Source organism: Schistocerca piceifrons, chromosome 8 (genome assembly GCF_021461385.2).
Source record: "Schistocerca piceifrons isolate TAMUIC-IGC-003096 chromosome 8, iqSchPice1.1, whole genome shotgun sequence".
Taxonomy (NCBI): Eukaryota; Metazoa; Arthropoda; class Insecta; order Orthoptera; family Acrididae; genus Schistocerca; species Schistocerca piceifrons.
The window spans coordinates 476,866,414-476,883,768 of record NC_060145.1 but is presented as its reverse complement, the minus strand read 5'-3'; the positions used below and the strand labels follow the sequence as shown (position 1 = coordinate 476,883,768).

The window sequence follows — 17,355 nt, the reverse complement described above, 5'->3', positions numbered from 1 at the left end:
CTGCACCCCAGTTGGTGTTGCTCAGGCAGCGGAGAGCTGAGTGAAGTGGATAGAGTATTGAAAGGAGGATACAGGATGAACACCAACAAATGCAAAACAAAGATAATTGAATGTAGTCAGTTTAAATCAGGCGGCGCTGAGAGAATTAGACGAGGAAATAAGACAATAAAAGTACTCTACTAGTTTCGCTATTTGGACAGGAAAATAGCTGATGATGTGTGGAGCACAGAGAATATAAAATGCAGATTGGCAAAACCAAGAAAAGTACTTCCAAAAAGAGGGATTTGTTAACACCTGATTTAAATTTAAGCATTGGAAACTGCAAGTAGAAACAACAACATGTAGGGAAAGACAAAGTGCTACTTACTGTAACGTTATCATGCTAAGTTGCAGACAGGCACAGTTAAAAGACACTTACACATAAGCTTTTGGGCACAGCCTTTGTTGGAAAACGAGAAACACATCATTCATTCACACAAGTAAGCACACCTTATGCACACGTGACTGCCAACTCCGACCAGGATGCAACTATCATGTGGGATGGTAGCAACAATCCGGAGGGGGTGGAGAAGGGGAAGGAATAGCACTGTACGCGTGGGGGAAGGGAGGAGCACTGTCTGGCAGAGTATGCAGGGATCAGAATGTCAACATGCACAGTGTCAGGTCGTGGGGCAGGGAGATGGAGAAAACGGAGCAAAAAAGGAGAGGAGTGGTATAAGTTGTGTGGGTGCATAGGCAGAGCGTGGCAGAGAAAGGGTATAGAAGATAGGAATGGGAAAGAGGAGATACGACAGAGAGTGTGGAAACTGTTGGGTGGAGGGGCAGCATGTTACTGTAGGTTGAGCCTGGGATAATTATGGGAGTGGAGAATGTGCCGTAAAGATAACTCCCATCTGCACAGTTCAGAAAATCTGGTGGCGGAGTGGACAATCCAGATAGGTAGTGAAGCAGCCACTGAAATCAAGCATATTATGTTCAGTTGCATGTTGTGTCACAGGATGGTGTACTTTGCTCTTGGCCACAGTTTGGGGCAGTGGCCATTCATATTGCTGGACAGCTAGATGATAGTCATACCAATACAAAAAGCTGCGCAGTGATAGCAGAAGAGTTGGTAAATGACATGGTTGCTTTCACAGGAGACCTGGCCCCTGATGGTGTATGATAAACCTATGACAGTACTGGAATAGGAAGTGCTGGCTGGGTGGATTGGGGATGTCTTGCGCCTAGGTCTTCTACAGGGATATAATCCTTGTGGCAAGGGGTCAGGATAGGGAGCGGCACAGGGATGGACTAGAATGGTGTGTAGGTTGGGTGGGCAATGGAACATTTCTTTACAATGAGTGGGAAGGAAATCGGGTAGAATGTCCCTGGTTTCAGGCTGTGATGTTAGGTAATCACAGTCCTGGTGAAGGATGACATTCAGTTATTCCAGTCTGGGATGGTACTGGATGACTAAGAGTGCACTTCTTATCCTAGTCCTGTCACAGGTTTATCCCACCCCATCAGGGGCTGGGCCACCTGTGAAAGCAGCCATGCCATTTACCAGCTCTACTGCAATCATTGCACAGCTTTTTATATTGGTATGCCTACCAACTAGCTGCCCACCAGGACGAACAGCCACCACCAAACTGTGGCCGAGAGTGAAGTAGACTATCCTGCGGCAGAACACTCGACTGAACATAGCATCCTGCATTTCAATGGCTGCTTCACTACCCAAACAGATGGGTGTTATCTTTACAACCCCTTCTCCACTCCCGTAATTACCCTGGCCTCAACCTACGGTAACATACTGTCTCCACACCGTTCATCCAACAATTTCCACAGCCTCTGCCCTGTCACCTCCTGCCCATTCCAGTCTCCTCTTTGTTTGCCGCCCTCTACCAATGCTGCAGCCCACATTTCCCTATTCCGCCACATTTTCGCTTCATTTTACCCACCTCCCTACCCCACTACCTCCTGACGCTGCACCTCTTGGCAGCCTAGTCTCTGCACACACTGCCAGACTGCACTCCTCCCTTCCCCCACCACACACTGCTATCCCTTCCTCTTATCCGCCCCCTCCAGATTGCTGCTACCATTCCACTGCTTCAGCAGCCAGAGATTGAGGTCTGTGTGTGTGTGTGTGTGTGTGTGTGTGTGTGTGTGTGTGTGTGTGTGTGTGTGTGTGTACGCGCGCGCGCAAAATAAAGTACCTTTATATAGTCGAAGTACAGAAAACAGTGCCAAATAGGACCAAGCAGCAGCTTTGGAAGGTAATACTTCACAGCTTCTCTGAATCCATGGCCAGCCGACTGAAGAGCATCAGAGACTTCGGGCCGACTGCTGAGCTTCATTAGCGCCTCTCTGCTCTGTGGCTGTGTGATGTCACGTGCATACCTCCCGTAGACATCAAATTCGGCAGCCTAATGTGCAACAGATGTCCAACAGAGTAATCCATTTTCAGAAATATTTAATATAATGCTTCTAAAGTTAAATAAGATGGCTCAGTAAAGAGGAGATGATTACAAAGTACCAACAAGCGAAAAATATAAAATGAGTGACCTGTACATCACAGCCTACCAAAAATCTAAGTTAAACAATGGAAGACACGATGGAATCTAACAGTTGTTACAGAAATCTAAGTTAGTAATAATTTGTGAAATCCCAGAGCACTTTCTGTTGGTAAAGCAGACAATCAATAGTGAACATAATTGGTATCAAATTTTCAAACAGAATTTGTTACTGTTCAAATATTCATTATCCAATTATGTATATTTCCCTTTAGGAGCCTCACCCCCAACTTCTTTTCTGTGCCGAATGAAACTTTTCCTTTTACCCCAAATTCTGTCAAGTAATGTGCATTTCTTTTAAAGTAATTCTTTGGATGCAAAAGGACACAGGATTGTAACCAATACTTACCTCTCAGAGGCAAAATTCCACATAATGCCAATAGAAATATTTAAAAGTAGAAAAAATTACCAAATGTTTTAGGTTGTGTATGAGGCAGTAATTTCGCCTTCTGAAAGTAACTACTGGTCAACTAGGGTGTTTTCGCGTAATTTTACAGTTTCGACGTGTGAATTTTACAACTGATAAAGTAATACCTTAGACCGTTGAAACACAGTCACAAACATCAAATGATGATGTCATTTTTAGGCCAACAGCTGACTGATACCACTATTAATAATTAGTGAGAATCACCACAGGTGTATCAATATACATTTGTTATGCCATGACCTGTTTTGTCACTTAGACAACCACCAGGTTGTCAAGTTGCAACAGTGTCACATTTTAAAAGGTCTATTTGTCTTATGTGACATTATAGGAAATATATGAAAATGAAAATCATATAAAAATTCTGTCAACCACCTGGAAGTACCGTGACATGCAGTAAGTGCATGTAACACAGCTGCTATATTTGCTCTACAGTCAAGATTGTAGGCGTTTACAGAGCTGTGACATCACAGCATTGCCACAGAGGCATTTATAAAATCATGTTACGTTATCGGTCAACACAGGCCCACCATGTGCAGCCCACTGCAACTGTCAGGGATCCCCGTGTACTCAACTATTGTGTATACAGCACACCACGTCATACGTACTTACCACTCGCCACGCTTCAGCTAGGTGGTCTGCAGAATGTTTAAATGATTGTATTTCCAGGTTTTGCCCCTAACGTTGCATTAGATAATAATACCGACACAACTCGACAACCTGATGATGATCTAATGGATGAAACCAGTTATGTCACAATAAATGTGTATCAATACAGTTGCGGTGCTTCTCATTAATAATCAATGATGGAAAAAATAAAACAATTTTTAAATGTTCATAACCATTACAAATGTATAAATACATTGACTGAAATCCTACATCAGTGTGGCTGTAACATTATCAGAGTCCTAATCCACCCAAACACAGACCCAGATAATATAACACACCTCAGTGCTCATACAGCAAAGATAAAAAGAGATTTTGATTCTGTTGGAGAAAAGCACAGTACCTTCTTTTGGTGATATACCATTGAAATTAACATGTACTACCACATCTGTAACCTTCAGGATTAATGAAACTTTAAAATTCCTGTAAAATTATCTGGGTAGTAATAGACATTATTTTTACCTCTGCTAATTCTTCAAAGCAGCTTCCAATCGCAGGTACTTGTTTCTCTTCACTGATCTCAACCATATCTTCCAATGAACCCAAGAAAGTTACAGTCAGTTCATAAATGTCCATTATATTACTAAACATTGCGTCGAGCTCCTTTGAAAAATAAATGATTAGTGTCTCACAACTATGTTTCATCTAAAGTTTTATCAGTGCAAAATGTTAGCAACGTGTGGAAGACTATAAAAATATATATTGCATCAAAATAACATCCCTATTCTTAAGAAAATAAATCCTTTTATTCAGACATGCTGAAGAAGACTAACACAACAAGTAAATTGAAAATGATTACCTTACTGTCAGAACTGACAAGTTTTGCAATTTCTTCACGGAATACTTTGATTATCATGTGTAAATCACGTAAATACTGCTTCTCATCATGAATTAGGTCTTTTACGACCTCTTCGTACGTGAGTGACGTGCGAGGCGTCAGAGGATCTACGTCATCGGCACCACCAGCAGAAACTCCATCGTCGTCTTGGTAGAACATGTCCATCAGCACCTGAGAGTGCAAAATTTAAAAATAGATTCATATTTCAAATTTGTGCAACAGTGGAGTTTAAAAAATAATACAAGAATTTAAGAGAAGAAATTAATGCATAATGACAAGCACAAAATGCAAATTCAAACAATGGAATTCACTTAGGAGTATCAACAGTGTAGGAACAGATAAATTGCTACTTACTGTAAAGAACACACATTAAGTTCACACAGGCACAATTAAAATTCACTTACGCAAAGCTTTCAGTCACAGCCTTCATCAGCAAAAGAGAAACAGAGGAACACACACCATTCACACATAGAAGCAAGTACACCTCATGCACACATGACTATCAATACTGGCAGCTCAGGCGGTCATGTGTGCATGAGGTGTTCTACCTTGTGTGTACGAATGGTGTGTGTTTCTCTCTTGCTGATGAAGAATGTAGCAGACAGCTTAGTGTAAGTGTCTAACTGTGCCTGTCTGCAACTTTACGTATCTTCTTTGCGATAAGTAGTAACCATCTTTTTCTACATTGTGAAACACAAAATGCAGTATGACTGTACAATGTACTTAATACAGAGACTTAAAGGTAGATTTAAAGCTCAGAAATTCATGTAGAAGCTTCTGTGCAGGCACACAATTGAATATAGTATAGAGGTGAATTTGCACAAACTTTTTTAAAAGTAATAATAAAGAACATATCTAAGCTTGTCACCCCTATTACCTTGCACATACCTTGTTACCACAAATGAGACAGTAATCTTTCAGGGAGTGACAACAACAGCTGATACAAATAATTTCAAGCTACTTCCCAGAATTCACACACGGAAACTCCAATGAGCATAGTAATGGACAGAATGGATAGTCAATTTGATTTTTGGTTAAAAAAATAAATAAAAAAGACTTCCTCATCACCTATTACCAAACAAGGCATGGAAAGTAACCAGACTCCCAAGTGCATGTAAAATGTTTAATCCATTTTTGCTACATTTTTCTTCTGAACCTTTAAAGCTCATTGTAACGCTGTCCTTCATTTCAAGTACTCATGATATTATAAACTGCTCTTGAAGAGTAAAGAGAGTTTGCAGCTTGGTCAATTTTGTCCCTATCAGCAAACTGGACTAAACACTGCACAGCACCTAATCTCCATTTACATAATTTGGTGAACCAGTTTGCCTTAAAACATAATTCTTGATGTCAAACATTTAATATGGAGTTTAACTTAATACCATTTTAAGACATCCACTGACACACAATAGTAATCCCATTCTTGTAAACCACTTGGGTCATCACATCACAAGCATCTGCAGACCAGCCTTCGTGTGGTCCACAACACTTCTTTCTCTCTGAGGAATCTCATTTCCACATTCTTTTCAATCTTCTAGTTTCACCATCCACTTCAGTTGCCCAAACCCAAGAAGGCCCTTTATTTTTATATCTTTTACCGTCTCTTAAAGTGTCACTTCACACATGACCCATCCTAGAAACGCCATTGCTTGTTCTCCAGAGGTTCATTTTCTGCGAGAATAATCTGGGATGTTTTAGTTAATAAGTCTAGGTTGTATAAGTGCTAATAGTTTCAACAACTGTTTGGAGGTACTGTAACACATTTTGTGTTTGTTGTTACATCTGAGCTTCAGAGTACAGTGTGCAGTTATCACATTGCGTATTTACCCTGACTGATCTTATTGTTTATATCACCGATATTCTCGTCATTTGGTGCCGAGGTAGCCATCAAATACTGAAATGCTTGGCGGGCTTTAATCTTCTCTGTTTCAATTCCCACCAGTGGAATTCCAAAAAGCTTCTGCTTGAAATTTGCTTGACCATGGGATTATAATTTTCAACAAGTATGCAGGTATGAATTCTTCCACTTGAATTTTATCACAATTACAACTGTGGTGACAAAAATTAAAATAACAGTCAGAGGTGAAAAAGTTGTCTTTCAAAGGTTTAACACACAAAGAAACAACAACATAACAATAAAGAGCTAACTGTGCAAACATTATTATTTGGGAGTTATTTTTCTAAAGCGTAGTGCTTGAGCATTTTCCATACATTTTACTGCCTTACAGATTAGTTTGAGAAATCTGCACGAAACAAACATTAGCAGGCACTATCTATAAAAGACAGAAATTAACTTTTGTCAACAAACATGGATTACAAGGATGGAGGGAGGGATACGCCACCAATAATCAGTAACATATCTCCAAAATAATTAGGAGGAACAACGCAATTGCAGGTGCTATAGTCAGCACTTCATGAAAAGATTGACACAATTAAAACTAAAAATGTTTGTGACAATTAAAAGCATTGTCTTAAAAGGAGAAAGACAAAAAGGCGCACAATTAATAAAAATCCATGTTTTTCATGGTTTTAAAACAATTTATTGAGTAGAAAATGGTAAGAAATTAGGAAACAAGAAACAGCAGGCTGAATGTACAAATGTTAGAGCAGGAATGAATTTTCAATAAATACTTGATGAAGAGTGAATAAAATGATCGAATGAAAGCCGAAATAGAGAGTGTGTGTGTGTGTGTGTGTGTGTGTGTGTGTGTGTGTGTGTGTGTGTGTGTGTGGGGGGGGGGGGGGGGGGGGGGGGGGAAGGGGGGTACGACCATTAATCAAGACGTGTACTGTGAAACAATAAAAAAGTTATGACGGGCTATACAGAACAAACGCCGTGGTATGCTGACTTCCGGTATCGTTTTTTTGCACGATAACGCCCGTCCTCACTCTGCTCGCAGAACAACGGCCCTTCTTGAGTCCTTCAAGTGGGACGTTATCAACCATCCACCTTACAGCCCAGACCTGGCGCCAAGTGATTATCACCTCTTCATGCATTTGAAGAAATGGCTCGGGTCACAGCGGTTTGATGACGACGAAGAGCTCAAAGATGCGGTCACAGGCTGGCTCCAGGCACAAGCAGGTGATTTTTATGCAGAAGGAATTTCAAAGCTTGTGAAGAGATATGATAAGTGCCTCAATTGCTATGGAGACTATGTAGAAAAATAGTGCAAAGATGAAGTTGTAAGATGTATATATTAAAATATTTTTATTTAACTTGGTGTATTTTTTTAAATCAACCGGAGGTTACTTTCTGAACGGCCCTTGTATAATGGATTAATGAATACTATGAAAATGTGTTTCAACCTGTACCATATCAACGACCTTGATATTTTTAATACTATAGGAAAAACTTCAGAGTTGCATACCAGTGAATAATGTGATATTGAGAATGATCCAAGAAAGATGCAAGTGTAGCAACTCAGCTTACCCTTCACATTCTGGTTCGCAAATGGCAACAAAGAGAATGTATGTGATCAAATAACTTATGATCACAGATGTGAATTCAAACTATTGTCCTTTTTAAATAATGAAAGAGAATGTCAAGGAAATTATAAGAGAAGCTGAGGACCTAATATTGTACATTTGTATGGTTTAAAAACTGAAGGCAAAATTTGTTTCAATCTATATTTTTAGTTCCTTTAGATCTTTCCATGTTTCACAAATTATTTATATGATTCATCCTAATGCCCAAGAGTGGAGCAGCTGATTGGTTATTTATCATAATTTATCATTATTAGCATGTAACTAATGAATTTCTTTTGCTCTGATACTGGAGTCACGGTCCTCATCAGTTCGTTTGTTTTTTCAATGGATACCTAATCTGCATGACTTGCAATTAAGTACATCTACTGTGAAACTGAAGCCAATGTGCCCAATAATGATGCAATGTAACGAAGTATTTACAGGAAACCTTAAAAGGTTTACAACTCTCACAATATTTTTGACTTGTTTTGTTTAAATTCTTATCCATACATATATCCAAACACATTAGAGATTCTGACTATCCACCTGCATTTCTCACCATGTATGACACTGACCAATGGTGTTGCACACACTGCTGTGCATAACTGAATATAATGTGATTAACTAAAGGGGACCATTTGCAAAAACCATCTGACAATTCTTTTAAGTATTTTACTGTTAAAAATGTCTATTGTGACAGACAAGAATGCATAATTCACGTGTAACAAGTTTAGTTCTGATTCTTGTCTATTACATTGATTATCAATCATGTGTATAGATACTAATAACTGACCTAACTCAGGGCCATTCATAATTGTTACAAATTTCTCTCTAGTAGGAAAGGAAAGGACCTTTTATTAGTTAACTGCTTTAACAAATTGTGTTGTACTGAGAAAGTATAACTGAAGGGAATAAATATGTGGACACAATACATGAACTCTCATGATGTTACAAATAAAAATAAAATAAAAAATAAAAACAATGCACCACAAACGAATTATCCAAATTGAATGGGAACTGGAAGATGCCATGTACATGTGCAGGTAAACAAATGATTAAAGTTTCAGAAAAATTTTACGATTTATTTACAAGAAAGAGCTTCACAAATTGAGGTAGTCATGAACAGACTGGTCCACCTCTAGCCCTTATGCAAGCAGTTATGTGGCTTGGTACTGATTGACAGAGTTATTGGATGTCCTCCACAAGGATATAGTGTCAAAGTCTGTCCAATTGGCACATTAGATACTTAAAATCCCGAGCTGGTTAGAGGGCCATGCCCATAATACTAAAAACATTATCAGCAGGGGACAACTGGGGCAGATCTGGCTAACTTGCTGGTCAAGGTAGGGTTTGGCCAGCAAGGAAACAAGCAGTAGAAACTTGCACCGTCTGCAGGTGGGCATTATCTTTAATGCACACCATAAAGCCCATAGCTTGCCATGAAAGACAACAAAATGAGGTGTAGAATACAGTCGACTTAGCACTGTGCTGGAAATGTGCCGCAGATGGCAACAAAGGAGTCTTGCTCTGAAAAGAAATGGCACCCCAGACATCACTCCTCGCCGTACGGTGGGTGAAAGGAGGGATGGTATCCCACCACTGTCTGGGGGGGTCTCCAGACACATAGTTGGCCTGGAGTCTCATTGCCTGGACTAGAATTGTCTTCAGTGATGAGTCCAGCTTCGAACTGAGTCCTGATGAGAAGCAAAGATGTGTCTGGAGATGCCCCAGACAGCGGTGTGATACCAACCTGTCACCCACCGTACAGCTCGTTAACTGCGGTCTGGAGTCCCATTTCACTTCATAGCAGGATCCTGTCAGTTGCCATCCACGGCATCCTTCCCCATGCAGTACAGCAACACATCGACAATACTCTAAGCACTGTTTTGGTGTCTTCATGGCAAGCCATCCTGGGTGCCCCTTTCAGCAAGATAACACTCGCTCGCACACAGCGAGAGCTTCTATTCATACTTGTCAAACCCTACCCTGGCCAGCAAATTTGCCAGTTCTCCTCCCAATTGAGGACATTTGGAGCATTATGGGTATGCCCCTCCAGACCATCTCGGTGTCTGACAATCTAATGCACCAACTGGACAGAATTTTGCACGATATCCTGCATGAGGGCACCAACAACTATCAATTAATGCAAATCTGAATAACCGCTTGTACAAGGGCCACAGGTGGACCAGTACATTACTGACTGTCTCAATCTGATGCTTTTTCTCTCGAATAAGTGTTCAATTTTTTCTGAAACTGTAATCATTTGTTTGTCTGTAAATGTACATCATATCTACCGATTTCCATCCCAATTGGATAATTCCCTCGTGGTAAGTCTTTTCTCTCTCTCTCTCTCTCTCTCTCTCTCTCTCTCTCTATTATATATAGGGAAACATTCCACGTGGGAAAAATATATCTAAAAACACAGATAATGTGACTTACCAAACGAAAGTGCTGGCAGGTCGATAAACACACAAACAAACACGTGTGTGTGTGCGTGAGTGTATACCTGTCCTTTTTTCCCCCTAAGGTAAGTCTTTCCGCTCCCGGGATTGGAATGACTCCTTACCCTCTCGCTTAAAACCCAGATCCTTTCGTCTTTCCCTCTCCTTCCCTCTTTCCTGATGAGGCAACAGTTTGTTGCGAAAGCTTGAATTTCGTGTGTATGTTTGTGTGTCTATCGACCTGCCAGCACTTTCTTTCGGTAAGTCACATCATCTGTGTTTATATATATATATATAATAGAGGGAAATATTCCACGTGGGAAAAATATATCTAAAAAGAAAGATGATGAAACTTACCAAACAAAAGCGCTGGCAGGTCGACAGACACACAAACAAACACAAACATACACACAAAATTCTAGCTTTCGCAACCAATGGTTGCCTCGTCAGGAAAGAGGGAAGGAGAAGGAAAGACAAAAGGATATGGGTTTTAAGGGAGAGGGTAAGGAGTCATTCCAATCCCGGGAGAGGAAAGACTTACCTTAGGGGGAAAAAAGGACAGGTATCCTAAGGTAAGTCTTTCCTCTCCCGGGATTGGAATGACTCCTTACCCTCTCCCTTAAAACCCATATCCTTTTGTCTTTCCTTCTCCTTCCCTCTTTCCTGACGAGGCAACCATTGGTTGCGAAAGATAGAATTTTGTGTGTATGTTTGTGTGTCTGTCGACCTGCCAGCGCTTTTGTTTGGTAAGTTTCATCATCTTTCTTTAAAAGATGAGGTGACTTACCGAACAAAAGCGCTGGCAGGTCGATAGACACACAAACAAACACAAACATACACACAAAATTCAAGCTTTCGCAACAAACTGTTGCCTCATCAGGAAAGAGGGAAGGAGAGGGGAAGACGAAAGGAAGTGGGTTTTAAGGGAGAGGGTAAGGAGTCATTCCAATCCCGGGAGCGGAAAGACTTACCTTAGGGGGAAAAAAGGACAGGTATACACTCGCACACACGCACATATCCATCCACACATACAGACACAAGCAGACATTGCTCCCACTTCCAGCTCCACTCCCTCCAAAACCTCAAAATTCCAATCAACGCAATCTGGAACCACAACACCCCAATTCAGTAGTTAACCTTTCCTCCAAACCTCTCTCCCAATCCGAAACCTCTGTCCTATCCAAAGGCCTCACCTTCAGCCCCACTCCCAGATTTAACCAAACAGCCCTCGTCAAAGATTTACTGTCCTACACCCGTACTCTCTGCTGGAAATATCACTTTGCCACGAAGAAAAATGATCCTAATCCTACTCCCAATGACCCAACTCCCCAAGACACTATCCAAATTGAACCATGCCTGGAACAGTTCCGTCCTCCGTCACAGCGGGACCCACCTCCTCTTCCTCAAAATCACCCTCTCCTAACCTTCCAGGAATTTCTGACTTCCAGCCTTGCCTCTCAATCCTTCTTAAAAAACCTTAATCCTACTCCCAACATCACCACTGCTGAAGCCCAGGCTATCCGTGATCTGAAGGCTGACCGATCCATCGTCATTCTTCCGGCGGACAAGGGTTCCACAACTGTGGTACTTGATCGTCGGGAGTATGTGGCTGAGGGACTGCGTCAGCTTTCAGACAACACTACTTACAAAGTTTGCCAAGGCAATCCCATTCCTGATGTCCAGGCGGAGCTTCAAGGAATCCTCAGAACCTTAGGCCCCCTACAAAACCTTTCACCCGACTCCATCAACCTCCTGACCCCACCAACACCCCGCACCCCTACCTTCTACCTTCTTCCCAAAATTCACAAACCCAATCATCCCGGCCGTCCCATTGTAGCTGGTTACCAAGCCCCCACCGAACGCATCTCTGCCTACGTAGATCAACACCTTCAACCCATTACATGCAGTCTCCCATCCTTCATCAAAGACACCAACCACTTTCTCAAACGCCTGGAATCCCTACCCAGTCTGTTACCCCCGGAAACCATCCTTGTAACCATTGATGCCACTTCCTTATACACAAATATTCCGCATGTCCAGGGCCTCGCTGCGATGGAGCACTTCCTTTCACGCCGATCACCTGCCGCCCTACCTAAAACCTCTTTCCTCATTACCTTAGCCAGCTTCATCCTGACCCACAACTTCTTCACTTTTGAAGGCCAGACATACCAACAATTAAAGGGAACAGCCATGGGTACCAGGATGGCCCCCTCGTATGCCAACCTATTCATGGGTCGCTTAGAGGAAGCCTTCCTGGTTACCCAGGCCTGCCAACCCGAAGTTTGGTACAGATTTATTGATGACATTTTCGTCATCTGGACTCACAGTGAAGAAGAACTCCAGAATTTCCTCTCCAACCTCAACTCCTTTGGTTCCATCAGATTCACCTGGTCCTACTCCAAATCCCATGCCACTTTCCTTGACGTTGACCTCCACCTGTCCAATGGCCAGCTTCACACGTCCGTCCACATTAAACCCACCAACAAGCAACAGTACCTCCATTATGACAGCTGCCACCCATTCCACATCAAACGGTCCCTTCCCTACAGCCTAGGTCTTCGTGGCAAACGAATCTGCTCCAGTCCGGAATCCTTGAACCATTACACCAACAACCTAAAAGCAGCTTTTGCATCCCGTAACTACCCTCCCAACCTGGTACAGAAGCAAATAACCAGAGCCACATCCTCATCTCCTCAAACCCGGAACCTTCCACAGAAGAACCCCAAAAGTGCCCCTCTTGTGACAGGATACTTTCCGGGACTGGATCAGATTCTGAATGTGGCTCTCCAGCAGGGATACGACTTCCTCAAATCCTGCCCTGAAATGAGATCCATCCTTCATGAAATCCTCCCCACTCCACCAAGAGTGTCTTTCCGCCGTCCACCTAACCTTCGCAACCTCTTAGTTCATCCCTATGAAATCCCCAAACCACCTTCCCTACCCTCTGGCTCCTACCCCTGTAACCGCCCCCGGTGTAAAACCTGTCCCATGCACCCTCCCACCACCACCTATTCCAGTCCTGTAACCCGGAAGGTGTACACGATCAAAGGCAGAGCCACGTGTGAAAGCACCCACGTGATTTACCAACTGACCTGCCTACACTGTGAAGCGTTCTATGTGGGAATGACCAGCAACAAACTGTCCATTCGCATGAATGGACACAGGCAGACAGTGTTTGTTGGTAATGAGGATCACCCTGTGGCTAAACATGCCTTGGTGCACGGCCAGCACATCTTGGCACAGTGTTACACCGTCCGGGTTATCTGGATACTTCCCACTAACACCAACCTGTCAGAACTCCGGAGATGGGAACTTGCCCTTCAGCATATCCTTTCTTCTCGCTATCCGCCAGGCCTCAATCTCCGCTAATTTCTAATTTCTATTTGCCGCCGCTCATACCTCACCTGTCTTTCAACTTCATCTTTGCCTCTGTACATCCGCCCCGACTGACATCTCTGCCCAAACTCTTTGCCTTTACAAATGTCTGCTTGTGTCTGTGTATGTGTGGATGGATATGTGTGTGTGTGCGAGTGTATACCTGTCCTTTTTTCCCCCTAAGGTAAGTCTTTCCGCTCCCGGGATTGGAATGACTCCTTACCCTCTCCCTTAAAACCCATATCCTTTTGTCTTTCCTTCTCCTTCCCTCTTTCCTGACGAGGCAACCATTGGTTGCGAAAGCTAGAATTTTGTGTGTATGTTTGTGTTTGCCTGTGTGTCTATCGACCTGCCAGCGCTTTTGTTTGGTAAGTTTCATCATCTTTCTTTTTAGATATATTTTTCCCACGTGGAATGTTTCCCTCTATTATATATATATATATTTTTTACGTAATTTCTGTGCGCTGTTAATTCCGAAATGATTGCAGGGATTTTGGTGTTTTCCACCAGGATCACTACAGTTAAGATTTTATGCTGTGGAAAATAATGTGTTCATAAATCTATGCATTAACTTAACATACAAGTAATTCGTCTTTTCATGAAAGCACATAAAACATATGCAATATGAACACCAATAAAATATATAACATTGAAGAACAAAAATGACCACATAATTTCCTGAGAATGACTGCAGACAGCTTTAAAAAAAATAGGAACTGCATCTCGAGATTAAATACAAGAAGAAATTATGGTTATCTTGTCAGATGCAAACAAAATTTTCCACTCTACTGACATGCATGTTAACATGCATATAGCACTTTTCTTATTGACGTCACTGAAAAACAACTTTTAATAAATATACTTCTCACTTACAGTATATAAGAATTTTGTTTACTGATGTCTATATTCAGTAATAAAATACACACACACACACACACACACACACACACACACACACACACACACACACTATTTCACTACAAAAGGAAATTTATATGTTAGACATAAATCACAACAGACCTTTACAGATCCTTTTTTGTAATGATTTTGCTCATAATTGGTGACAGTACCTATTCAAATTCTTCTAAACAAACATTTAATGCAATAAAAATTGATTTAAATATGACTAAGGAACCTACATGCTAAAGCAAAGTTCAGTAACTGATTTTTTAAATTGTATTTTATGACCATCATGCTTCAACTTAGTATTCTACAAATAATCTGTCTGCCCCTGAATATAAAATTACAGACATGTTGCATAGCTACTCATGCAATCAATGGAAATACTGTAATATGGATATTACACATAGAGAGAGAGGTTAACACACGATAAACAAATTAATGAGAAAGAAAGAGAAAGAAAGTTTGGGAGAATTGCTCAGAGAGCTTTCATGTTTCAGGGCTACAAGTATTCAGAAGAGCAATTCACAGGTAATAAAGAATAGTTAAGGGAACAATGCCATTGAATGCTACATACCACTGGCTTTCTCAAATCAGAATGGATGCATGTAAAGCATATACATAGGAAGAGTCAATTATCATATTTGTAGAATGAGAAAGCATGATTAAAGAAAAAATTAATAGAACATTATGTTTTGTGACTGGTAGACACTCGGTTATCAGTAAATGTCCAGAGGAGTATGCCATAAAAATTCTGTATGGCACAAATGTGTCTGTAACATCTCATGGACAACAAGAATTAATTATACCTTCCAAAAAACTTTTCTAACTATGGTTAACTGTGAAAAAACTGAATTAAAGTATCTAATATTTGTTATGTATGCAAAAACTTAATAAATTTTAATTTTAGCAAAAGTGTCGTAGTTATTTAGCAAGGTTGATGAAACGGTTAAGGAACTAGATGCAACCAAATATAGTTTCGCGCATACACATATCTGTAGGCAGTACGCAGGAGTCTGCACGTTCTTTCATCCCAATACCCTACACACCAGCACAACCAGACAAGCACGCACTCATATGATTGTTTTCTTTCTCTCTCTCTCTCTCTCTCTCTCTCTCTCACACACACACACACACACACACACACACACACACACACACACACACACACACACACGATAATGATGTACAAGCAATACTGCACAAATTTGTATAATGCATTTTGAAGGAAAATATAAGTATTGGCTTTAGAAGCAGTATTTCAGGTACACTGAAAGATTTTTAGCAACTAATAATTACAGTTGACATTCTTTCCATTTAGACACTAACTGAAGACCACAAGCTGAAATTGGAAACGTTTTGTCTTTACAATAGACATTTAATTAATGGACAGTTCTCTTTCTTTCTCAAAAGAACAAGTAATTTGACAGCACTAGTTTTAACAGCTACAATGGAAATGTAAAATTGCCAAATTTATTCGACAACACTAAAATACTAATAGTGAAAACTTACAACATTTAATGACAACTGAGCCACTCTTTATCTGTCATTACAGGGCGACCCAAAAGTCTGTTGACATTCGAAAATTCAATACTTCACAGACTAATGTAAGTAGAGGGGTAAAAATTGACACACACGCTTGAAATGACACAGTTCTTCTTCTTCTTCTTCTTCTTCTTTTTTTTTTTGCCAACAGATGGTGCTTAATATGATACAGCAGCAAACTGCATAAGAACTGATTTTTAGCAAAGGCAATGTTCTTTATAACAACTGCTCAACATGTAATTCATGAATACCCGTAGTCAAGGGACGATTTTGGGAACAGCACTATACAGCATATCAGTAGGTATAGCAAGAAATTCTCATCGGATGTTTTCTTTTAGCATCCCTAATCAGGTATAACAACTGTGGGAAACTTGCAACTTTAGATAACCCCATAACCAATATCACACAGATGGTCTGAGGGACACAGGAGGCCAAGCACGTCAGAGCTGTGGCTCAGCAAGCGATCCTCACCAAACAATGGGTGCAAGAGATCTTTCACATGTGTAGCAATATGCAGAAAAGCTGAGTCACAGAAAGGCACAACAAAAAGATTGTTCAAAAGCTAACTTTCCGACAGTCTTTTTGTTTTGCCTTTCTGTGACTCAGCATCTCCGCTATATTGTGAGTAGCAGCCATTCTTTTTCATTATAGTGTTACATTCCATCCTAGATTTTCCATTGTTTGAGTGTGCAGAAAAGTCATACCTTCCAGCAAGTGTTTATCAGCCTGGCTAGGTACAATGCAATTCTGTAACATAATGGCGTATCTCGCGCTCGATCATGCCGACAGTTAGAAAATCAGCACCCTGCACTTCCTCCAAGAGAAAGGATCCACTCACGATTGATGTGGTAAATCCGCACCACACCATGACTTTCACATCATGCAATGGGATTTCGACAACTGTTGTAGGATTTTTTGTAGCCTGAATTCTGCAGCTGCAGGTGCTGCAGATCCTAGTAATGTGAAACGGGTTTTGTCGGTTCAGTGCTACCTGTTGGCTGTTTTTTGCACTTTTCCTGGCTTCAATAACACCCCCACATCATTTCAGGGTTGTGTAACCACTATTTACCTTTCTACCTAAATTATTCCATGAATTAGTTCACTACCAAATGTTAACAGGCATTTTGGTCATCTTGTAAAACATTATTACTA

General features: G+C 41.0%; 1 protein-coding gene across 1 annotated transcript in view; it reads right to left on the bottom strand.

The window, feature by feature from the left end:
- LOC124711386 (protein son of sevenless) overlaps window positions 1–17,355 on the bottom strand; it is a 252,363-nt gene that overhangs the window by 150,207 nt on the left and 84,801 nt on the right. The window contains exons 5-7 of the mRNA XM_047241436.1: window positions 4,439–4,648; window positions 4,102–4,242; window positions 2,193–2,402 (exon numbers count right to left, since the gene is read on the bottom strand). Coding sequence (XP_047097392.1) covers window positions 2,193–2,402; window positions 4,102–4,242; window positions 4,439–4,648 — 561 coding nt within the window. The remainder of the gene's footprint in view (window positions 1–2,192; window positions 2,403–4,101; window positions 4,243–4,438; window positions 4,649–17,355) is intronic.